The sequence below is a fragment of the Caretta caretta genome, chromosome 1 (assembly GCF_965140235.1).
Source record: "Caretta caretta isolate rCarCar2 chromosome 1, rCarCar1.hap1, whole genome shotgun sequence".
NCBI classification, from domain to species: domain Eukaryota; kingdom Metazoa; phylum Chordata; order Testudines; family Cheloniidae; genus Caretta; species Caretta caretta.
This window is the reverse complement of record NC_134206.1, coordinates 112,588,817-112,614,472: the sequence shown is the minus strand read 5'-3', so window position 1 is coordinate 112,614,472 and position 25,656 is coordinate 112,588,817. Positions and strand designations below refer to the sequence as shown.

General features: G+C 41.6%; 2 protein-coding genes across 4 annotated transcripts in view; both read left to right on the top strand.

Annotated features, from left to right (window-relative positions):
- The window catches only part of RASA3 (RAS p21 protein activator 3), a 266,350-nt gene extending 250,540 nt beyond the window's left edge, over positions 1 to 15,810 (top strand). For all 3 annotated transcript variants that reach the window (XM_048856255.2, XM_048856250.2, XM_075130061.1), the window contains 6 exons: positions 1,946 to 2,052; positions 3,791 to 3,873; positions 7,576 to 7,784; positions 10,948 to 11,051; positions 12,797 to 12,980; positions 13,631 to 15,810. In XM_048856255.2, coding sequence (XP_048712212.1) covers positions 1,946 to 2,052; positions 3,791 to 3,873; positions 7,576 to 7,784; positions 10,948 to 11,051; positions 12,797 to 12,980; positions 13,631 to 13,706 — 763 coding nt within the window. In that variant the 3' untranslated portion in view covers positions 13,707 to 15,810. The remainder of the gene's footprint in view (positions 1 to 1,945; positions 2,053 to 3,790; positions 3,874 to 7,575; positions 7,785 to 10,947; positions 11,052 to 12,796; positions 12,981 to 13,630) is intronic.
- A 2,629-nt stretch (positions 15,811 to 18,439) lies between these two features.
- Positions 18,440 to 23,979, top strand: C1H13orf46 (chromosome 1 C13orf46 homolog). The gene is made up of 4 exons (XM_048833114.2): positions 18,440 to 18,686; positions 23,111 to 23,156; positions 23,653 to 23,758; positions 23,851 to 23,979. Exons 1-4 carry the CDS (start codon positions 18,503 to 18,505, stop codon positions 23,977 to 23,979), a joined length of 465 nt encoding a protein of 154 aa, XP_048689071.2. The 5' UTR covers positions 18,440 to 18,502.
- Positions 23,980 to 25,656: the final 1,677 nt, after the last annotated feature.

The window sequence follows — 25,656 nt, the reverse complement described above, 5'->3', positions numbered from 1 at the left end:
CTCGTGCTCGAAGGGCATTCACACTGACGTGGCCAAGCAAAACTGAAATAGATCCTCATTTAAACCACAAAGAGGAGTAATAAAAAGTCTCTTCAGCCCATTAACTTTGATAATGTTTTTCCTTCATGTGTCTTGAGCATTTGTTCAGCCAATTCCTCAAATGTTACATGGATTTTAGAAACAAGGAAATACTTTAAACTGGCCTTGAAATACTTTCTGCCTGCCTACCCAGGTAATGAAAGCATGACATACTGTTTTTGTTTTAAATTATTGTAGGTAGCTTACGGGCTTCCACACTTCTCCTATTCTAATATCAAAGGCAGGATCTTCCATAAAAAGAGAGAGAGACAGTGTCTGATTCAATGCGTAGTTTTTAAATAACAGGAGGGAATGTGATCAGAAATGTGCTTTTAACTCTGGGGTACTGAGTGCACACATCTAAAAGGGAGTTTATTTTCAAAACACCCTGGGTATGTGCAGGTCACCTTTAAGGATGTCTGCCTGGCAAAAAGAAGGACTTAATGAAGAGTGTGTTCCTCAGACTGCCCAGCCCCGTTTTCTTAGGCAGCCACTCTCGTTCTGAGATTTGCCTAACTTCAAAACCTGAAGGGATCCATCAGCTTGGTTGACATTAGGAGGGCTTGACCCACTGTCAGACATACAGCTCCATTGTCTTTCTCAAATGCTCTAGGAACAAAGACTTAGAAGTGACTGTTACTATCCAAACCTTCTGGGAATGGACAGATTTTAACCACCATAATAGTTATATAATTCTGTAAGTGCCTACAGTACAGTTAATGGAGCATGCCAAGCATAAAACAAGCCTCTGCCCCAAGACATTTACAGTCTAAATGCACTGCGGGAACAATACAGCACAATACTAAACAGAGTGGCACGAGTGCATTCAGGTTGGAATGCTTTGGAGAAGAAGGCTTTTATTAGGTTCCTAGTCTGTCTAACACATTCTAATTGTTTGTGACTAAGGATGTTCTATCAGAAATTGGAACTATGGTGTTTGTTATTCAAAGTATTCTGGCTCCCCTGCTAGTGAAAACACATGTAGTGAAGTCCTCTTTTGCATTAAGCCACTCCCTATTACTTCTCTATGTTGTGTGTGTTCATTGTGCTGTATACTACCTTTGTGTCTGATAAATACAGCTTTGATAGCAAGTAGTTTTTAATGATTCTGTTATATTATCCAGTACAGTATACTGTACATATGAATCCACTCGTACACTGTGTAAAATAGCTTTCCATCTCTGACATGCATAATTTCTCTCTCCCTCTCTCTCTCTCTCTATATATATATATAATTTCTTCATTAAAGGTTGTACAGAGCATAATGAAATCAGTATCATATTTTCCTATGTTACCTTGAAATTGTGGGTTAATTTAGTGCTTAGACATATAGTAGATATAATATAGTTCTTAGTAAACTGATTGCTACCTGAGTGTACAAACAACAAATCAGTAAACGAAAAACTCAAAATTACTAGCTTTTAACAGGCTAGTTTATGTTGGGATAAAAATCTGTATTTTCTAACTGCAGCATTACTTTGTTAGTTGAAAATGGAGTTCCACAACATTCAACATTTTATATTATTTATAGAGTATGAGTGATTAAATCACATAAGACAGTTCTTGTACTAAAGAGGTTTTGTACATCTCTTTTAGGTGTTGAAAATCATCTAAGCCTCTTAGACTCTGTCTTGATTGGGAAAAGTGGTAGAGTTAAGTTAAGCATAGCAAATACATACTAGCTAAGTTCCTCTGTTTTCCTAGTATAGTTGCAGGGTAACATCTCTCGCTAGACTTTCAACTGGTTAAGTTGTAGTCTAGGCAGGAACCTAGGATTATAAAGTATTCAGTGTGTTCTTTTGGAGTTTGACAATTCGCGATTGTTATTGAGTGCATTAATGTAACAATGCTTTCCCGTTTACAATAGGTTTATGATCAAAAGAGCACAAGGAAGAAAACGATTTGGTATGAAAAACTTCAAGAAGAGATGGTTTCGCCTGACTAACCATGAATTTACCTATCAGAAAAGCAAAGGTAACAAAGGTTTGCCTTTCTGTTTTCTAACTTTTCACTAATAAAACAATGGGTTAAGCATACAGAACTGTGTAAGAGAACAGAGGGAGCTCCTTGGTAATGTACTTTACAATAAAAACCTAATTTCTGTAAATCTGTAACTGCAGAAAATACAATACATAGAAAAAGTATCTGAGAGGAGAGAGGGATGTTTTTTAAAAGCCCATGAATTTTTTTCTTTTTCTTTCTGTGTATTCTTTGTACTAATCATTTCAGAGCGTTTGGGTGGAATTGGAATGCTTTGATATGAATTAAACCACATGCTTATTGGAGTGTGTTTATGGACTAAATCTCTACAGTACCCTATCAGTAATTAACATACACTGTGTGTGCATTCACACTTGTTTATCATACGGGCTGAGAAGGCAGAACACGGCTGTAATAACCTTAAGCTGGGGTTTGGGTTTGAATGGGACAATGCCAAATCCCACAAATTGATATCCTAGCGTTAATTTATTGTTAAGGTTTGGAATACTGTATTAAGCACTCAAAAGTGAGGCAGTTCCAGGGAGATGAGGTTGTAACTGCCCATTTTATGGTACACATTAACAACAATAAATAACACATTAGCGCCCACATTTCAAATGAAAAACAGAGAAAATACTTCCTGTGGGCATCGTGCTGAGTTAGTCTTGTAGAGGAAATCCGTCTGCAACTTCTGGAATTGCCTCACTTTTCAGTGCTTGATATTTCACTGTGTGGTTACATCATGGGTAAAATTAACTGTTTTAATGTAATTAATATCAAAATTACCACTTACATGGAACTGCTGAAGTATTGCTGATTTTTATTAATTGTCTCATTATTCTCAGGCACATACATGCCCATCTTTTATTGAATTAATTAATTCTCTTATTCTTGCATTTGTTATCACTTATCAATTGGATTCCAGAAATAGATTCTCTCTTTAGTGGTTTTCATTAATTTTGTAGCATTTGCAGTATTAACAGAAGCACGCTGGGGTTTGAGTACATGCTTTGAACTTTCAAACATTTGTTCATAAGTAAAATCCTTAATATTAGATTAAGATTATAAAGATTATTTCAGGAGTTTCCAACTAGATTGGATTTTTTTATTCAGTAGAGAATAACAACTATTCCTTCTATTGTGTGCGTTTGCTGAGGGAGCGCTTGCAGGTTCCATTCACTATTAGATTACTTCACTCTCTCAACCATGAAGTCTGCATCATAGAATCATAGAATATCAGGGTTGGAAGGGACCTCAGGAGGTCATCTAGTCCAACCTCCTGCTCAAAGCAGGACCGATCCCCGACTAAATCATCCCAACCAGGGCTTTGTCAAGCCTAACCTTAAAATCTTCTAAGGAAGGAGATTCCACTAAATCATGCCCACCATCTTTAATCACCTGCACCGACAGGAAGGATTCCCTTTTTTTTTTTTTTTCTTTTTCTTTTTCTTTTTGCTGCCTCTTGAGGGAAAATATTCTGTCTGCAATTTTCCAGTCACTGCCTGAATAGGTGATTTTTGAAGCGGTTTGGTGGTGGCACATTTTGCAGCTCAAGGCAGAAATGAAATTAAGGTAATATTGAGACTTTGACAGCATGTCAGTAACACAAGCTTTCTTGCAGTCACATTGAACTCTTCCTTCACAGAAATCAAAGCATGGCTTTTAATAAGAGCAGAGGGCGAAGTGACACTTGAACAGTTATGCAGCTTTAGCTTGCAATTGTTTATTGCAGGTGATCACCCACTGTGTAGCATTCCGATAGAAAACATTCTGGCAGTGGAGAAATTGGAGGAGGAGTCCTTTAAAATGAAAAATGTAAGTAGGTCATCTTCAACTGTTAGTTGGATTTGTCTTGGTCCCCACCCCCACCAAATCTCCTCTTTCCTTTTTGTAACTCGTGTTGGATTTCCACTGGAAGATTTACAGCCACAGCTGCTTGTTCTGTATCTAGTAGCATGGGTGTCCAAAAGTGAAGTCCATTGAGATTTTTCATGTGGCCTTGTCAGCGGTATCCGGATTTAGTTACCTGCAGCACACACTTAGTACTGCCCGCTCACTGCTGATCAGCTGGCTGGGACCTAGATAGTTGGACACAGGGAAGGCAACCAAGTCTCTGCCCTTCCCATCAGCTCTAGGTCTGACCCTTGGGAATGAATTAACTCCTTACATTTACAACGGAGCACATTCTCTTGCAATGCTCAATCAGCTAGCATATCTTCGTAGAATAATGACATAGCGTGTATATATCTGGTATAGAGTATATGGGAATGAGAGATGTGGTCCCCGATATTTGCCAATATAACCTTTATACCATATGAGCTTGATAGTGTGGTATAATAGTTCTGTTCGCAGGTGTGCAGGATGGCTGCATTTCTCAAGAGTGGAGTACCAGAGCATGTTTTTATGTATTTGGTATATACTATCTATTATACAGAAACTGTTTTTAGAAATGTATGAATTTAAATCTAAAATCAGCTACCATAGGTGGTACGATTCCAACTGTACAGATCTGAGAGATCTTATAAAATGAATTGTATGTTTTTATCTGTCTCTAAACATTATCTAAAATAAGTATTTATTCATAAATTGTTGTGACTTCCAGCTTCTATATCATGTGATCCTTCCACTTCCTAAATTACATGGGCTCTGAGGACCAGGGTGGGTAATGTTCAGGCTTAGACTAGATACCAGACTTGTGATAATGTTTTTACTGATTGGCTGAGCAAAGCGAGACCCTACGCTCAACTCAGTGGCATTTCTCTGTTTGTCTGTAATGTGATAACTGTGGAACTGCTTTCTGTTTGTCTGTAACAAGATGCAGTAGGCTGTAGCTCGCTGTTTCTTAGGATACCTCCTCACTGCATAGTTAACTTAAGTATTTGTTGAATAAAAAGCAAAAGATGCAACATTTACATAGTTTACAGAATAGAACCATGCTTTGAACTCAAGCATTCCTTTTTGCATGGGAAATGCAGATCTCTGAACATATTTCAAGATAAAATTTCCCCAGGACTCTTCCGGAAATGGTAGAATATGCTACTCCCCACCTCACCAGCCAATAAGGCTTTCTGCTGGGTTATTTTCAATATCAGAGAATTTCTGTTCCTCTTAGCATTAGAAATAGAATACAATGATATGGGCAGAATTCTAAAACCTTGCTGCCGATGCAGCTGATGTGAATTCTCCATACTCATGCAAAGTATATTTAAAGACGTCTACTATAAATATTTTCTTGGCATCTGTGTTCATCATCTTGTCATCTTGCACCAAATCCCATTTTCATCATTCCTAATGAGTGTCATAATGTGTGGTAGATGCCAGCACCACGTAGGGGCACAGTACGCCCAGCCAGTCTGTCTGTCTCCTCTTTCAAGAAGTCCTCCGGATCCTTGGGCAGAGAGTTGTTTTACAAGTAACGTTCTGGTCTTTTGCAGAACATTGCTTTAAGAACAAATGCTGTTGTCTGGTGTTTTTTGAGCCTGAACAGGTCTTGCAACGACTTGAAATTCTTGGCTCAACTGTTGGCTTCTCAGTAACAGTTTCCATACATTAGGTCACTTATAATGGTATCCCATTACACAACCACATATCCCTTATAAATCTGTTCCTTTGTTGTAACATATGGGGCTCCACTACACTAAGCAGCATGTTAAAATGCACTTTCCTACAGCTCTGTGTTAAACAGGGGATGAGCTGTATGCTCTAGACTTTGCAATTCCCGTCTCACCTCAAATTAGCCCTTTTTCTCCTGGGAAGTTTTTAAACAGAATACTGTATTTTGTCCACACTTGCCCTTGCCCAGCTGATCACACTAATAATTGCTAAAGCAGTATTGTGGTGAAGTTCACACCTTTTTATTTGGTGTCTGGTATCAATAAAAAAAAATACTGAACACAGGAAAAAATGCCAACTGCAGCCTTCCTTTCCCTTTCTCTTTCGGTGAAAATTCCATTTAAATCAAGAAGTTCGCTTGTGAAATAGAAGGGATATTCCCCGTTTCCAAGAATACAAACCTTAAAGTGTAGTAAAGGGAGCAGAGACTGAACTGATACCATGTATTGAAGTGAGCTTCCTCTCATTACAGTGTGTATGGTAACACCCGTTGTTTCATGTTCTCTATGTATATAAATCTCCTCACTGTATTTTCCACTGCATGCATCCGATGAAGTGAGCTGTAGTTCACAAAAGCTTATGCTCAAATAAATTGGTTAGGCTCTAAAATGCCACAAGTCCTCCTTTTCTTTTTGCGAATACAGACTAACACCGCTGCTACTCTGATACCTTTAAAATACTGTTTCCTATCCCTTATCCAGTCAGTATACAATCTGGGACAATGATCTCTGTGTTTGTAATTCAGAAAGGTGAATTTATACCAAAAAAATTGATAACCCTGAGGACACAGGGGAATTATGGGAAATAATACTTAGCCATATCCAAAGCCATATACAAACAGTAATATGCAGATTTTAATTTTGGGGGGACTTATTTAAACATGAAAGGGGAAAGAAAACCAGCGAATGCTAAATATTTAGAAAAGTTATATGAACTTCAAGTACTCGATTTTGCTTTTCCAGTATTTGCTGTTATCTCATTAACTTTAATCTCAGTAATCCCCAACAGATTTTCAGATATCAGTTTATCTGGAAAAGGAATTATGTTTGAAATGTTACCTTTTCAAGAGGAAGGAAGAGCATGGAAAACGATTGATAGTGGTTGTGATTTCTTTGATTGCAAGCTATTTGGGGTAGGGACTGTGTGTTCATAAATGTTCAGACAGCATCTACAAAATGGAATCCCAATCGTGATTTGGAGTGCCTAAGCATTAACATGACACAAACATTTTAATAATTTGAGCCACTAACACACCCCTGTATATTCACAAGGAAGCCTGCGCTTCTGTTACTTTATTAGTGGTATAAGTGGTTATATTTAGTGTATGCAAGTGGTTATAAAAGGGAAAGAAAATCAAAACAAAATAAGTGCTAAGAGGTTAATTGTGTGTCAGTTAAAGCAAAATAGGCATGGCGGCTGATTGCAAACTCGATTCTTCCCCTTCCCCCTACAAATAGCGTTTCCTTTCAGCCCAGCATTTGCTTTCTCTGTCAGCTTCCAAAACTTGAAGCTGCAGCATTACTAAAATTGTATCTCTGACGCTGAGTGATCCCTGTAAGGGTGTGTACCTCAGTAAGCATATTAATCTCCGTTGTTTATAAATTGTCTTCTGTAGGAGCAGGATTAACATGTTGCACAAAGCGTTAGGTTTTATTTTTAAAGAAATAGTTAATGTTTCAGTTTATAGATCCGTTTGTGTTTAATAGGATTTCTTGCTGCTTTTAGATGCATCTTTTGGTCTGACACATTGTCCTGTTTCCTTTAATAATCCACTGATCAGACTGTACCTTCTAATGTAGAGGTTTATGCTGTTAAGACTCCCTCCTTTACTTTGTATTCTTTTCAATTGACTCCAGTGTTAATTAAATTGGTGGTTCAGTCTGTGGATTATTTCCTTGTTTTCAGATGTTCCAAGTGATTCAGCCTGAGAGAGTCCTGTACATCCAGGCAAATAACTGTGTCGAGGCCAAGGACTGGATTGACATACTTACTAAAGTTAGCCAGTGCAACAAGAAACGCCTCACAGTCTACCACCCTTCCGCATACCTTAATGGACACTGGCTGTGCTGCAAGGCCACCGCAGATAATACTCCTGGCTGTACGCCCTGCACTGGGTAAGGGTTGGTAGGACACTGCTTGTTTTAAATTCAGCCAGAGGCATGTTAAGTATGTGCAGTGTGGCCTCCCAATGGGTAATATTTGTGAAGAGGTGCAAGCTGCCTGGGCACCTCTGGGTTCTAGACAACAAACTGTCATCTTAGGTCCGTTGTGTTGTCATCCCAATCTTCTTCTCATACCGAGCGCAACTGGCATCTTCAGACCCTGGTTAAACTGCTCTCTCTTCTTAGTACATGAGACACTAGGTACAGGGGTTTGCAAACTTTTTGGGCCGAGGGCTACATCTGGGTGGGGAAATTGTATGCAGGACTGGGGCAGGGGATTGGAGTTTGGGGTGTGGGTGGGGGTGCGGTGTGCAGGAACGGGCTCAGGGCAAGGGATTGGGGCAGAGGAGGCATCCGGGGTGTATGAGGGGGCTCAGGGAAGGGGGTTGGGGTAGAGGAGGGGTGTGGAGTGCAGGAAGGGGCTCAGGGCAGGGGGCCAGGAGGGGTGTGGACTGCAGGAGGGAGCTCAGGGCAGGGGGTTGGGGTTTAGGAGGGGTGCAGGGTGCAGCAGGGGGCTCAGGGCAGGGAGGAGGGGTGCAGGGTGCAGCAGGGGGCTCAGGGCAGGGAGTTGGGCTGCAGGAGGGGTGCGAGGTGCAGGCAGGGGGCTTAGGGCAGGGAGTTGGGGGGCGGGTTGTAGCAGGGGTGGTTACCCACTCTAACCCTGAAAGCAGCCTAGGAAAAAGGCTGCTCCAGGGGAGCCAATTGCTAGGCTGATTGGGGAAACAGCCTCAGCTGGGGCCATGCCCCAGTCAGGCCACAGCTGGCCCTATAAAGGGACTGCTAGGCAGGAGCTAAGAGAGCGCCTCTCTCTAGCTATAGAGGGGGAAGGGCCTGGCTACTGAGCAAGGTTCCTGAGTGGAGCAGTGCTGGGGAGTAGGGCAAGGGAGCTAGGAAGTGCCTGCCTGGAAAAGCCCCAGGCTGCAGCCTTGCTAAAGGCCAAGCAGGTACTAGGGTTGCAAAGGGGCAGCCCAAGGGTAGGCAAAGACAGCCAGTTCAAATCCCCCGCCTTGCCAATGATAAATGGCTTGTACACTGCAGTCTGCCCCAGTGAGCGGGGGTTAGATGGTGACTGGCAGTAGCCATAGACTGAGGCGAGGTGGGGATAGAGGGTTGAGGGTTCCCCAGGGTGGGGAGACCCAGAACCGCAGGGTTACTACGGAGGGCAGAACCCTGGCGAAGGGTTTGGGCTCCAGCCTGGCGCTGCTTACCTAAAGCAGCTCCGGGGTGGCAGCGGAGCGCACCGGGGTCAGGGCAGGCTCTCTGCCTGCCTGCCCTGGCCCCACACTGCACCACTCTGGGAAGTGGCCGGAACCATGTCTCTGCGTGGCCCCTGGGGGAGGAGGGGCACAGGACTCCGCGCGCTGCCCTTGCCACACCTCCAGGTACCTCCTCCGAAGCTCCCATTGTCCGCAGTTCCCCATTCCCAGCCATTGGAAGCTGCAGGGAGCGGTGCCTGGAGCCAAGGGCAACGCATGGAGCCCTCCGCCCCCCACCCCACGGCCACAGGGACATGGTGCCAGCCACTTCTGAGAGTGGCGTAGGGCTTGCAGCACCACGGGGGGCAATCCCGCCCGCCAGATCCAAAGTCCTGAGGAGCCAGATCCAGCCCGCGGGCCGTAGTTTGCCCACCCCTACATTAGTAAGTCTAGTACAGGATAAAATTCAAAACCATAGTACGTGAGAGCAAAATCTTAAGCTCCTAAAACTGCCTACAGCTCGCAAGGACGGCTTTCCGTTCCTTGCTTGTATGTTAAACTGTAGACAACAGCTTTCTACATCTAGACTAACAAAAAACAGTGGCGTATTATTTGTAGGGTCTTTAGCACCCTGTGTGAAATGAGTTGTTGGTCTCACTCCAGTCCCTGGAGAACAGCTGTTGTCCTCACAAAAACCAATAGCCAGGTTGTTGGTAACCTGCATTGTAAACCTGCATTGTAAATCCAGATCTGTGTACGCTGCATTGTAAATCCAGATCTGTGGGACCTGGGCCTGGGGACTCAGTATTTTGAAGCCCCTGCTTGAGTGTTCAAACTGCATTGTAAACCTGGGCTTATAACTGCTGGACCCAGGTGTCTTAACCATGCTATTGCGTCCACGCTGCATTATGCAGACTTTCTGACTCGGGTCTGTGGCTTGAGCTGTCTCCACACAGCAAAATGACAGGGCTTGAACCCAGGCAGCTAGCAGAGACCTCGGGCCTGGGTCCTGAGTGCTTGGTGACCTGACTCAGACTGTTTCTGTGGGTACGTCTACACTCCAATAAAAACCATCAGAACCAGGTCTCAGAGCCTTGGTCAATTGACTTTGGCTCACATGGTTCAGGCTGCGGGGCTAAAAATTGCAGCATAAACGTTCGGACTCGGGCTGGAGCCCAGACTCTGAGCCCCATCCCCTTCGCAGCATTTCAGAGCCTGGGCTCCAGCCTGAACGTCTAAACTGCCATTTTTAGCCCTGCAAGCCTGAATCAGCTGACTTGGGCCAGCCTTGCCACAGGTCTTTTGTTACAGTGTAGACGTACCCTGTGTGGACGGAATGGGGGCTTGGATTCAAATGTGAGCCGGAGCCCAAACTTAGTGTGCAGTGTAGACATACCTTCCGAGGTCAAGAATTGAATAGCCAGAGACTTAGCTATCTTCTCACTGTATCTGTCTGCCTAGACCACATTCATTAATCCCCAAAGTGTCTAAGTATTTGTAAAGAATCTTCTTTTCTGAGTTAAAGTTTAGACATGTTGGATAGTCAGTGTGGGGGGTAGTTTGAACTGTCATCACCCTGACCTGATCTGTGGAAAAACAGATAGCTTGAGGATCCAGGCCATTCAGTCTAGCACCCTTTCTTGAATACTCACTTTTAAAGAAGAAAACGATACAAACTTCTGCCCCCAGTATGTTAGGTTTGTAGTGTTACTGTGCAGTATGCCACACATCTGCAGGATTAAGAAAAGCCTAGCAACACCTTGCTTTTAATGCCTGCATATAAATATGAAAACGATTCACACTCCCATATTCACGATATTAGGTCTGCAGTGTTGCTCTCGTGCTGTAAAAGAGAGATTTTTTAAACCAGTCTGATATAGCATGGTACTATCACTACTTCCCTTTTTTATATTTTACAGAGGCCTCCCTGCAAATATACAACTAGACATAGATGGGGATAGAGAAACTGAACGCATCTACTCCCTTTTCAACTTGTATATGCCTAAATTGGAGAAAATGCAAGGTGTGTATGAAGAAGTGTCGTTTCACCACTTCTAGAAATGAGACAATAACTTAATTTTATGCTCCCGATACCTCTAGCACAGTGGTTCTCACACATTTGTCCTGGCGACCCCTTTCACATAGCAAGCCTCTGAGTGCAACTCCCCTTATAAATTAAAAACACTTTTTTTATATTTAAAACCATTATAAATGCTGGATGCAAAGCAGGGTTTAGGGTGGAGGCTGACAGCTCACGACCTTCCTTGTAATAACCTCGCGACCCCCTGAGGGGTCCCAATCCCCAGTTTTGAGAACCCTTGCTCGAGACCAACTGTGCAGATACACATTTGCACAACACTGCGATCATCATTTAACTTTTTACTGCTGCCATGAAAGGTTTTGTGACTTATTTTTGGTACACAGTGGAAGATACACAAAAAATTCTTTGCATGTGAAACAGTTGTTTGAAATATAGTCTTAGCCCCAGAACCCCAATATAGTTTAGGCATAGAGCATAGTTTGCATGCTCTGAATTGGCAAATTAGAGTGTGCACTAACTAGAATTTTATTGATCTTGTAAGGAAGAAGCAGCCAAGTTGAGTTTTCAGTGGAATATGATTTTGTGTTACCAGAAGCCATGTGCATATTTCTCTGACTCGATTCCCCGGAGCATGCTGAATCCAAACAGTTTCCCACACTGGCTGTTTTGGATATATCTGACTCCATGTATATATAAGTAATGAGTATTTTCCAGCCCAGTTTTGCTTTTCAAGTGTCTAGGAGGGGATATACAGTGAGGGATAAAAGTAATGAAAGGAAAAGCCTAAAGAGCTAGTGCTGCTGGGCAAGCCAGAAAAATATTCTGCATTACAATATGCCAAACTTTCGATCATAATTCAGTAGATGGAGTAGCAGAGAAGCCTTAACTGCAGTGCTCAACTTTAAATAGTACTTTATTTTATAACATGATATAAGCCAGGAGTGTCAGACATGCAGCTTGCAAAATACTTTAATCCATTTCTGGCCACCATGCACTTATAACCTTAAGATTTCCTACCACTTCTGAGCTGCTGATCTCTGCCTATATCTCCTCCATTTTTGAATCATCACTTCCAGAAGCAGCATCTTGTTTCAGCATTTGAGAGAAGACCCTGCTTCTGGCCTAGGCAGCTCAGCAAGGAGCAGTAACTGGGAAACTGAGATGGAAACAGAAGAAAACCTAGAAAATCAGTGAAATACAGAAAGAGATTAAAATATTCCCTCTCCCCCACCTCTGGTATGCCCCATTGTAACACGAAAGTAGACCATGCTATGAGGCATTTGATACGTTAATATAAGCAAGAAACAGATATTTTCAAGTGTCGTAGTCACTTGGCCAAAACAACTACTTGTAGCACAGAAAGTGTAGTGAGTGTTGTAACGTCTCACATTTTTATAACGTTCTCATTTTGGGCAGATGTTATTGAGGCTCTGATTTACTTCAGCTTGATCCTTTTTGCAGCACTTCTGTAGAATGTCATTGATGGCAATACGATTTGTAATTGTTATAGTTAAGCTTCTCTTGAACATTCACACTTAGACTTCTAATTGCCTCTTGGGAACCTAGATGAATGCATCTTGCTTCTTAATCAATAGTACTTACTTCTAATGCAAGACCAGCTTTAGTTTCTGATTATCAGCAAAGTGACACTGGGTGGTGTGTGTGACCCCAATTAAACTATTTTTTACAGTGTGCCTCTCCTACTTTTTTTAAATTTGCTTTCATAGAGGCCTGTGGCAGCAAATCTGTATATGATGGGCCAGAACAAGAAGAGTACTCAACATTTATCATTGATGACCCAAAGGAGACTTATAAAACACTAAAGCAGATCATAGAAGGTGTTGGAACTTTAGAACAGGAACATGCTCAGTATAAGAGAGATAAATTCAAGAAGACAAAATATGGAAGCCAGTAAGTATCGTTTGTTCAATAGCTCTGCAAAACAGAATTTGATCGGGTTACGGTCTGGTTTTCAAAACAATAGAGTAGGAAAAACCCTACAAATGCAGCTGGTGTAAGATGTTAACGTAGGCTTAGTTTGATTGTACTTTGAACGGTTTATAAATAATTTGTAAAATGCTTTCTTTTGACAAGATAGAGACAGTGGTAAAAAGTATTTGAAGACAAAAATGTATGAAAAGTGGAAACTGTAGCAAGATTATTACGAAAACAAAAAGGAATACATCCCATAAAATGTCAGCTAAATATCAGAAGATGCCTCTATTTAGCCCTGAATATTGTACAGAGCTAGTTGAAAATATTAGGTCAGTCTGCTACATCCATTTATTTAGATTTATACTGAGTGTCAAAAAAAAAAGTGCCCATTCAAAGCTCTGGGTATACTTGACATCAAACACTGAAACAGACCCAGGAATTCCCCCAGTTCAACTCAAATACACAGCTATAACATGAATATAACTGAAATTAACTGACCTCACTTCTAGTAAATATTTGCTTTTATGTTTTTTTGTTGCAGTATAACTAGTGTCAGAACATTTTATTCCAACAAGCAATACAGTATAAATATAACAGTTCTCCCATCTTTTTCCCTCCTTCTTTAGGGAACATCCTATTGGGGACAAGAGTTTCCAGAGTTACATCAGGCAGCAATCTGAAATCTCAGCACATTCCATTTAAAGTGTGAAGGAGATCACAGGATGGTGCTGACAGGTCAAATCAATGAAGCGACAAGCTTAAAATCTAAAATAAAAGGGAAGCCACATGTAGCAAAATGTAGATAACAAGTGTCAAGCTTACAGACTTTGGGACTTGCTAAGTGTGTTGTTCTTTCTCCGAGAACTGTTACGATAGTTGCTATGCACTTTATTCATCTGGTTATCAACAGATGATTGAACTCTGCCTTCTAGGCAGCTGCTGTTGTGTGTGTGTGTGTTTATGTTTTATATTTGCTTTGGTTTCTTGGAATCTAGTGATCAGTTCAATGATCAAGGTGTGTGGACTTCATCTTGACACTCTGGCAATTCCTTACATTGCTGAAACCGAGCGAGCCGTTGAAAGGCAGCATTTTCTAGAATTGTTTGTACTGTTTTTTTTTTTGCGGGGGGGGGGGGAGGTTGTTCCTGGTTACTGTATGTTATGTCACACATCCGCATGCTATCTTAGGAAAAGCTTAGCGACACTTTGCTGTTAATGCCGACATTAAAAAAGGAAGTGGTAAAAAAGCCCTTCTTTTTTCAGCGTCGTCTCCCACGTTGTAGCCCGTATTATTGAGAGCTGGTCGATGAGCAGGCCTTTTGTTTTTATAGTAGCATAATTTCTGTTAAAAGATGCATAGGTTTTAATTGAACTCCAGATCTGAGTGGTACTCTTGATATTTTTGAGATACAAAGTTGTTTCTACAAAACCTTCAGTGGACTTCTGTTTTCAATATGAAATCTTGGTTCTGTAATGAAATTAACTAACATGAATTAGAGTAGGTGAAAGGAAATGTCTAGCCTTGACATTAATTTGCTGTACAGTCTAGTCACCGTAAGATTTGAATGGCTATTTTGGAAGTGCCATTTTAAGGAGATTAGAGAGACAAGGTGGGGAAGGTGATATATTTTATTGGACCAAATTCTGTTGGTGAGAGAGAGAAGCTTTTCAAGCTTACATTTCCCACACCTGAAAAAATGCTTTGTGTAAGGTCGGCTCTCTCACCAACAGAAGTTGGTCCAATAAAAGACATTACCTCACCCACCTTGTCTCTCTAATATCCTGGGACCAACATAGCTACAACAACACTTGATAATTTAAGGGGAGGTTAAACAACTTGTTCTGATTTTGAAAAATGGCACTGCTTTTCCACTGCAGCCGGGAGAGTGCTTAGAGCCCTGTGCCTGACAGCTGAAATATACCAACTCCCAAATAGTCTTTGGAGATGGTTTGCTACTGAATATTGCTTAAAAACTGAGATCCATGTGATCCTGGCACCACTTGGTTTTTTGGAATATAGATTTATACTTTTCCAGGAAAGTTTTTTAAATCTTTTAAAAAATATGTAAATAAAAGTTTGCTAAAAGTAATTTAAGCTTCAGTACATTAGTTTGTTACATGTATTAATGTGTTGTGAGTGTAGAGGAAGTAGAATGAACTATGTATCTCACTAATATCAACAAATGTGGAGGGGAATTAAAAATCTGCTAAATATAAAGTGTGTGTATGCGTGTGTGCTGGTTAGTTGTATGCCATAACTCTCCTCCATAAGGGTCTGATTCAATAAGCATCTGGCTGAGATTGCTCAGACATCCATGCAATGTCATGGAAGTTATGGGTCGTAAGCTTCTGTGCAGCAGAACTGGGTATTGTTTTTCAGTTGAATTGGATCAGAAAATATTAAACTTTCAGCTTTTTAATGTGAAGATATTTGTATCTTTTCCTAAAGTGTTACCAAATAAATCTTCAACAGTTTCCTCATTGCATTTGGAGCATGGCTGACCTAGTTTGAAAGTCTCTGTTTATTAGTGGTGTTGTTAGGAATGGGATTTCTTTGTTCTGTGTGAACATGCTGTAGACCAGAATCCCAATAAATGATTGTCATGTTATTCATTGTCACCAGGAAGAGTGGGGGAGGGGAAATAGAAAAGTGTTGCAAAACATGAATTTTGGACTCCAAGCTGTTAGCTGCCATTTAATTGCAATTTTAACCGTATTTATAACTTAATATTCTGTTTATAAAATACTAATGATCTGTAATGTGTGTTCTACTTGCCAATTAAAAAAAGTGTTTTATTTCTGAAAAGTGTGTCCTTCTAATCTAAATATAGTCCAAATTTAATGAAAAGACGAGATAATGGTTATAACCTATCACGTCAGGTAGTATAGCATCTGCGTACAGGGCTGAGCAGCGCATTTAGTGAATAATACGTATTCTGTGCCAATTACTGTGTGAATGTTAAAAAAAAATGTAACTACTCAGTCTGTTAAGTAATTGTTTTTTCGAATGTTCAGTTTCTCCAAGTGGCAGTTAGTTCACCCGCTCAAGGGCTTCTATGAATTCAGCATAAACTGCACGATTTTCTGTGCTGAGCTATATTCACCACAGTTCTACTAGTGGGCCTTTGTAGGAACACTAGGAGCTGGTAAACATCACTTTTGTAGAAGACAATCTGCCATAATGCCTGGAAGCATACGATAGTCCAGCTAATAATCAAGAAGCCACTCCTCACTGCAACAGATCTGAGCGGCTGTCATGGGGACCCAACCCCTGTTTCTGGAAGAAGAGCAGTTTTAAACAACTGCTCCCTAGCTGAGTGGTGGAGTTGTGGTTTAACAGGTAGACCACAATCCGTGTTGCTGAAGCAGGAAAGAGGACCATTGTGGTGAAGGGAGAAGTTGGCTAGCGATTTTTACCACAATAACCAAAGCTGATTTCAGTGTGGAATTGCTATTGTTTCACAGATCCTCTTTAATTAACAATCCAAACATTTACAGCAAGCAAGCAGAACTCTAACCCAGAACTCTAACCCTTAGAATTGGTTTATGGTTGTACACTAAGGAACAAGTGCAGAGTTAACTCCCAGCTTGGTATGCCTTTCTTCTACTCAAACTCCTTCTCCGGACACTAGTAGCCCTTGATGCTGTTCTGAGATGGCCTTCCTGCCCCCAATAGTTTCCTGTTCTCTGTTGGCTTTCCTGGCCTGCTGCAGTTGCTTTATTCCATGCCAGGATGCCTACACCTAGCTGTCCCTGCCACTGTGCGCTCCCTGCACTGCCTCTGGCCCATTCTGACATTGCTAGTACAAAGATGCAGAGTAGAAGGGTTGGTCATGGAGCAGAAGGGCAGGATGCAACTCGTTCTGCCAGCAAAAGCTAACCCCTACCCTCCTCTGAGTCCTTCTCTTTCCCTCCACAATGCCCTCATGCTCCAGGAAAACAGCCAGTTCTGAAACATTAAAACCATCAAGGGCTACCAGTGTCCTGAGAGCCAGTAGCTGTAAAACAGTTTGAAATAAGATTGAAGAGTTGCTGATACAGCTCCATATTTAAGGTATTCTAAAATCTCCTTATCTTGAAAGACACCAGGTTTTGTACAGGTAGAACACACTCTCCAGGAGGCCTTTATCCTGACCCACAGAGATCCAGCTCTAATCTACATTTTAGTTAAGGATCAGCTCTTGCTTTCCTAGAGCTAACTTAGGATGCAATTTAAACCTTTGTTCCAGTTTCCAAGTTTGAATTTTCTCACATCCCTTTCCAACTCACAAATTCTTAGACTGGACAGTGTCTAGAGTCCTTGAATTCTAGAACACTCTGTTAGGCCAAACAATGGATGCGTTCTAACCAAATGCAAATGAGACAATGTCAGCCAGTGATTTTGACTTTGGTTCTTTCTAGTCCTTTAAATGCATTTCTCCTGTGGTCCCCTCGCCTCAAATAGTGCCCTCCATATCTTACTGTATACTTGTTGGACACACCTGGAAACAAAGAACTCAGGTTATTCTAGATTCTCACTACCACTTAAGTGTTGAACTAATATTAACCTTCAAACCTGCATTTTCCCAGCAAAACAACTATGCAAGAGCACCAATTATGATGAGAGTTGCACATGAAAACCAAGCTTCCAAAACCTTCACAGAAATTTGGTAACACTAGCAATTAGCTTTTGGCTACTCCTTGTAGTGATTTTAATATAGGCCGCAAATACTCACTTGACTAACCTGATTCTCAGACAGAAATGCATCATGAATGGGAAAAGTCTGTGGGTACCTTTCATTCCTAATTGCCTGGGATTAAAAATAAACTCTAAAACAGTCTATGGATGTGAGTGATCTTGTCCTCTTTCCTCTCCTGGGTCCAATATGCCAGCTCAAAGATGCAAATAATTTTAAGTGGAAAACAAAGTAATATTCACAATCCAGGCTGTTAACTCATTGGATTATTGGAGTCAAGAACATTGCTACTCATTTCTAGTGGCAATGTTCAGTGCACTAGAAAAATCTGTTTTGGTAGAGGAATTTAAAAGGCCCCCTTCTGGATCTCTTCCACGCCAAACCTGCAGGAGGGGACACATCGCTGCACATTCCAAAAAGGAGAGTTTGAAATGGATTTATCTGGCACATTTGTCTGTAAAACTTCACATCAGAGAAACAGGCCTTCTTATGGGACTTTCCAGGTTTGCCAACTGGGTTTTAGCTGATGTTTAAAATCCTCGCACTTCTTTTGAAAATGTGTACACTGCATTTGTGGAGTATGTGTGGGGCACAGCTGCTTCAGTGATTAAATAAACCGTGTTGGGGCCTTTAAATGTCACTGCTATGACGTACTGGTGGTGTTTATGATGTCACAAAGATATCCAACATCAGGAGTACTAAATGCCACACACACACCAAGATTTTTCACTCAGTAAATACATCAAGTGAGAGTCAGGAAACCATGGATCTTGCCTGGTAACTTTTAAGGTCTTGTGACTCTCCTCCACATAAAATCCCAAAATGGAAAAGGATGTAAGCCCATCACACAAGAGATATATGCAGGGGGTCCTACTATCAAAAATAGCACCTGGCGTCCATAGAGTCCTCACAGAAACATCTGATCTTTACAGAAGTAAAAGTGTCAGTGGCCTCCCATTGAAGTCTGAGCTCACCAACCTGATTGAGAAGACCCTGCAAGAAGTTGGTAAGAAATTGTGTCCATCTGAAAAACAGAGCTCTTCGCTTAGAGACTTATTTGGGGAAGAGAGGGCTGCTTGCAAGGCATCTCTACCTGATGCCTACATTCCTTTGCTGTAATTACCAGTGGCTGAATGAATAATAATTATACACTCTTTATCAATGGCATAAATGCATCATGGTCTAGTAGCATAATCACAGGACAGAAAGCCAAGCACTCATGTATTCTCTTCTCAGCTCTGACATACAGTTGATGTGTATCTGGGCAAATTGCATATTCTCCTTTCACTCCAGTTTTAGTGAGTTCATGCACTCACCAGTGTAAATTAGGAGTAACTCCAATGAAGTCAATGGAGTTACTCCTGATTTACGCTGGTGAGTGCAAGAACTGAATTGTCAGCTTCTCTCTCTATTCATTAAATGAGGATAATACTTACCCGTCTTATAGGATTTATCAAATATTTGTACAGAGCTCCAAAGATTTGCAATGTTAAATATTATCATTATGTATTGATTATTATGCCCAAAGTTGTCTGCCCTTAACAGAATTACCAACAGAGTTAACATAAATAGGTCAGTTAACCAAATAAATATGAGACAAAATGTAAAGATCCACCAACAGCCTAGGCTAAATGTAACGAATATATGAACTATAAAGAAATAACCTCACAACAACTTCAAGCAGTTATGAGTCTCATTTAGAAGGATGGGTACCACACACACACACATCTGGTGAATGTTATGGGCAACAGCATTCCAGGGGGGCTGGAACAGTTTGTATAGTGGGGGTGCTGAGAGCCATTGAACCAAACTGTAAACCCTGGATCTGAGGGAAACCACTTCAAGCCAGGGGTGCTGCTGCTCTCCCAGGACTCCTAGTTCCAGCACCGATGCAGCATCCCAGAGATCTGGACCCTGGATGGAGGCAGTCTCCTCATCTTTCTGACGACGCTCAGCATCTTAAAATTCAGTCACCATTGCCACTGTTTTACACTCGCCTGAGTAGAGCGGGGTGACATTTTTCAAATAGTTTATTTGCTGAAAAATGCAGGTTTGGGTCGACTGAAACTATTTGTGAATTCAGTGAATACAAAAAAAAAGTCAAAATATTTTGTTTTGCAAAACAAAAAGGTGTAAATGAACAAAACCAAACCCCCTCACCTGAGAATTAAGCGATGAAAAAACGGGGGAGGAGGGTTGAGAAACTTCATCAAACCCAAAATAAAATTTTATCAATTTTTTATTTTGGCTACTGAAAGCTCAATTATTCACTTCGCTCTTCTCCTCACCTCAGGCAGATGATAGAAAATAGATTTTGCATTAATTTACCTGAGGTTATGAGCACACTTAAGTTTTAAAGAACTATGATACGTGTGATAAAATATTTTTGGATTATTCCTGTGTTTAGCAAAAAGCTTTTTCTCAACTCAACTTACCCAATTAGCAGTAAGCCTTTGGGAAACCCTGGTGACGTTGGCCTGGAAATTTGCATATTTGGCCCCCATCCTTCGTTATAATAAAAATGTAGCTCTTGGCACTGGTCACACTAGAGTCTTAGATGCACAGTGTTACAAACAAGCATAAATTGATCTTAGGCATTTGAATTTCTGTTAAGAAGGCAGTATTGATGTAACTGTGTTGGTCCCAGGATACTGACCTGAAGAAAAGCTCTGTGGAGCTTGAAAGCTTCTCTCTTTCCCCACCAGTAGCTGGTCCAATAAAAGATATTACCTCACCCACCTTGTCTCTCTCTTACTGGTGCACTGATTTTGAAGCATATAGAGCATTCCTCTGCAGGTGGAAGGATTTCCACAATGCTAAAAATGTAATGATTTTATACCTGCAGAGAATTTTGCTGAAGAGAGTAAAGGAGGAAAAGAATTCTATGAATGATGGTGGAAGGAAATGTAACAGACAGTCACATTGGTTTAAAAATGAGAATTGTGCACAAAAGAAACACAATAAAAGAATTTGTACTTCCTTTTAACAAGGTTTTCTGTGTTGGTCTTCATCATCATTATCAAGGCAAATCCCAAAACGACAAAGCCTCCTTGCAAATTGAAGGGATTGAGTGTGTTTTGTTTTCTTTGTTGCAACCCAGCGACTATTACTCCTTTCAAACCTACCCAAAAGTCATATTCCTGTAGCCATGACATCAGGAAATGACTTGAGATTTCCCTGATTAGAAGAGAGAGGATATGAGAAACAAGCCCTTTAAACACAGTGGACTGGAATTATCCCTGCTATAAGCAAATGCAACTCCATTGACTTCAGCTGAGTTGTTCCTTGCTTAACAGCGGGTCTGAATATGGTTCATTTTGCCTTGACCAAGCACTGAGACTCACGTGATGCCAGCAGCATCTAATCTCATGCTAGTTAAATGCTGCTAGTGTCAGCAGCTGCCCTTCTCAGGGCAAAGACCCTCTTATACACACATTGCTCTGTAGGGTGACCTTATTGAAAACCATCATTTTACAAATAAAGTTCAACCTCTACAGCTACAGTATCCACTAATTATTTATCTATATCGAGCAATATACTAGTCACTTTAGTGGGCTCATCACTATAGTTTCATCATTCTTACCCAATTTCCATATACTTGCCACATTCAGCACAGCTCGTCTAGCTGACAAAAGCATCTGCAATTCTCCTGTCACGTGAAATCGCCCAAAGTAAAGAGAAATTAGCCTTGAGATCTGGATGTTCTCACTAGCCAAGCACTAGGGAAATTGGGGATATTCCCAACAAAGCATAGCCTCCTCTTAATGAATAACCCAGCTTTTGTACCAGCCAGGCCTTCTAAAGTTGATATTTACTGGAAAAATCTCTCTGTTCCTATCAAATATTGTGCTTGCAAGGGGGGCCTCTTGAGACAACCGTGCCATGAAGCCACTGGTGAGCAACTTCAGATGAACCCTGCTAATTTTAAATGGATGCATGTAAACCTCTCAGAAGAGACCAGCCTTAATGACACTGTTGTGCAATATTTTTGTCTGTTAGGGAACATGGCATTATTCATGCAGCCTAGCTGCTGTATGGCCTCTCAGCCACTGTACTTCTTCTCAGAGCGCTCTTACCTTTAAAACAAAAAATTAGTAACTCCCGCAAATAGCTCCCTCCAAGTTCTTCGTCAGGGAGATGGAATATAGCAAAGTCCTTCATAAGCCTGGCTTCTCACCTGGGGGCACAGCTTGCCCTCAAAAAAATTGCAGGCGCCCTTCTGTGTCTGCAATTATTTGCAAGAGCACAAAATGTGTCCTTGAAAAAACAAAAGAGAAAAGAAACAAAAACTACCAGAAACCTGCAGGGACAGAGAGAAGCTGGGAGTGTGGCTTTGCCCAGGGTGCAGCCATTCTGGAATTCAATATCTGAAGAGCTTTGTTGTCTTTATTTTTTTCATGTCAAGAGGAGTTCCTGACAGTCTTCTGCAGAAGTAATGAGAACTGCCTGACCTTAAATCCATGCACTCCTACCCTCCTGGTTAACTGGTCCAAGTGAAATGGATAAAATGCAATGCAGTGTCAGAGGAGACATTGCTCTCTATTCTTTCCAGAAGAACTATAATTGGGACCTTACCCTTCTTTAACACTTATTTTTTCTGCCAGAGAAGTGCAGTAGGAACAGAGTAAGGAATTTGCTAACCTTAATATTATGTACTGTGGCTTTGCTCTGGTTTTACTTTTCTTTCTCTCCATAATATTTTCTTTCTTCCTGTCTTTTAAATACCTTCACCCACTTTCTATTTGTTTACTTGCTGCTCCATTCCAGGACTTTTCAGGATGGCAGCCTCTGCTGCTGTTCATGTTTTCAGGTGATGTCTTCACACTGCTGTAGTAGGGGTTTGGATACCTGACCACAGGTTTTCCCCAGTGTCATTGTCATCCTGCTGATTACTTCACAGGGGAGGCCTGAAATGAAACAAGTTCACGTGGCACCAGCCTTCTACAGGTTGCACGTTGGGACTTCCCCATCTCTGATGCTAGGTGCAAGCCAGCAGGAGTGCAGAGGTTGGCCCAAAAGGCTTAGAGCAAGGGGCAGTGTTGTGTGAGTCAAAAGGGCTGGTCTGGCATCGCTATCCTTACCAGCTCCATCCAAGGACTGAGGAGAGCTGAAATGCTGTGACACCAGGGAAAACTTGTGCTCAGGTATCCAAACCCCGCTCCAAGCTAGAGAGCAGTGTGAAGACACAATCCACAAATAACAGCAGAGGCTGCTGCCATCCTGAAAATTCATGGAATGGGGCAGCAAGTGAGAAAATAGGAGGGCGCTGAATGTAGTTAAAGGTGGGGAGCGGGGGAAATATGCAGCAATTCTTACAAGACTAGCAAAAGGTGGGAAATCAAAAATGTCCTTCGGTAGAGGGAAGTTAGACATGGTTAAGATGTTATTTTGATGTCTAAGGAAACTGCTAAAGGGCTCTTTTCTTTTTAGAAGCTGGGAATTCAGAAGAGAGGACAAAACGTGAAGTAGAGGACTGGTAAGCAACCACTAAACATCAAAATAAGATGGAAGTAGGTTTGCCACTCCTGGGTGCTAGTAGAACCCAGGCTTTGTAGGTATGAATTGGAAACAGGCACTTGGCTTTAAAACCATGGACAGCCTGCTCTGCTCTAAGGATGAAAAATCTCATAGCCCAGGTAAAGCAAGACCACACAGACATTGTACAGGGGCCAGTGTGGCGGATGGAACTCTGTCCCCAAGCTGGAGTCAGGCTATGGGGCACCTGCCTGGCCAGCTTACAGCCCGTGGGAAATTACTTGAAAGTCCCAGTGTACAGATAATTTAAAAACGTGTAAAGCCATTGAAATCAATGGGAGCTGCATGTGCTCACCATTTCTGGAAATCAGGTCATTGTGCTAGATAGCAAATGGAAATGGGAAATGGGACAGGAAATGTTGGTGAGTTGAATAATTTAATATTAATTTAATAATAACCAGTGGGTTGTTCATGTGCACACATGTCTTTCTGTGCAGCCAGGTGGAGCTGAATAAGAAAGGGGATGATGACAAAGAGGAAGATAAGGATGGAGACTACAGTCAAGAAGAATATGGCACTAGAATAGACATGGCTGAGCAACTGGTCAGGAAACATGAATTTAATAAGCACAAAACAGTCTTTCTAATTGTTCTACTTTCACTTGCAAACTGTCCCATCTCCTTTTAAACTTATAGGAAGCAGAGACAGAAGATTTAAAAGTGGAAGAAGTTCTCCTGGAGGTACAGGCAAGTAACTCTAATGCAACTAACTGCTCGTCATTCATCAGAAAACCAAGCAAATGTGGAGGTGACTGTAAGATGTAAGACTCCAGTGAGAAGAGGGTGGGAGGAAGCTAGAATGGAATGAAGTTACTTTCAGAGGAATATGTGTGACCCATTCTATGGAGCATTCGGTTTCAGTCTGATGATCATTACCTGTTGTTTTCATTAAACTCTAGTGCAGAGCTTTGGATTAGTGCCAGACCCTTTCCCATTGCTCTGCTCAAAGGAGAGCTCAGCTGCGCATCTACCCTGAAGGCCAGACATAGGACTCAGTCCTACTGTAGTCTATAAATGGAGCCTATTTGCCTGAGTAAGGGCTGTGGCACCTCTTCATGCCCTCTTCTTTCTCCATGATGACCTTAAAGCAACAGCAGACTCGACAGGAGCATCTTCTGCTATTTTCTAGTCTGTTTTCCCACATGGCTGTAGAGAGTTGGTATATCCTCAGGATGGCCCAATTCAGGTGACTTGAGAACATGTTGAGTGACCTGTGAAAGACTCTCTCCCTGACAAGACCTGAGTTCAAGGTTCTCTATTGCAAAAGAAATAGCTGAAGACACAACAGTTACGTACAATGGGATAAGGAGTTCACTTTTCTGAATGCTCCCTGTGTGGCTTATTAGGTATTAGTAATGTCACCAACCCCAACAGGGAAGCAGCGATCTCTGAACTCAAGTCTAGGCAGGTATGTAAAGAAGAAATTAAATGTAATTTAAAATATATTTACAATGAAATCTTCACTGAGAATCACCTCCAGTAGGTGGGCCCTGGCTGAAGAAACCATGTTAAAGTGTTCAGAAGGCTCCCAATACAATACTGACAGGTTTCAGAGTAGCAGCCGTGTTAGTCTGTATTCGCGAAAAGAAAAGGAGTACTAGTGGCACCTTAGAGACTAAACAATTTATTTGAGCATAAGCTTTCGTGAGCTACAGCTCACTTCATCGGATGCATTCAGTGGAAAATACAGTGAGGAGATTTATATACACACAGAACATGAAAAAATGGGTGTTATCACACACACTGTAAGGAGAGTGATCACTTAAGATGAGCTATTACCAGCAGGAGAGCAGGGGGTGGGGGGAGAAAACCTTTTGTAGTGATAATCAAGGTGGGCCATTTCCAGCAGTTAACAGGAACGTCTGAGGAGCAGTGGGGGGGAGCTCTGGTGGGGAAATAAACATGGGGAAATAGTTTTACTTTGTATAATGACACATCCACTCCCAGTCTCTATTCAAGCCTAAGTGAATTGTATCCAGTTTGCAAATTAATTCCAATTCAGCAGTCTCTCCTTGGAGTCTGTTTTTGAAGTTTTTTTGCTGAAGAATTGCCACTTTTAGGTCTGTAATCGAGTGACCAAAGAGATTGAAGTGTTCTCCAACTGGTTTTTGAATGTTATAGTTCTTGACGTCTGATTTGTGTCCATTTATTCTTTTACGTAGAGACTGTCCAGTTTGCCCAATGTACATGGCAGAGAGGCATTGCTGGCACATGTTGGCATATATCACATTGGTAGATGTGCAGGTGAACGAGCCTATGATAGTGTGGCTGATATGATTAGGCCCTATGATGGTGTCCATGGACAGTCTGCCATGGACAGTCTCTACGTAAAAGAATAAATGGACACAAATCAGATGTCAAGAATCATAACATTCATAAACCAGTCGGAGAACACTTCAATCTCTCTGGTCACTCGATTACAGACCTAAAGGTCACAAGATT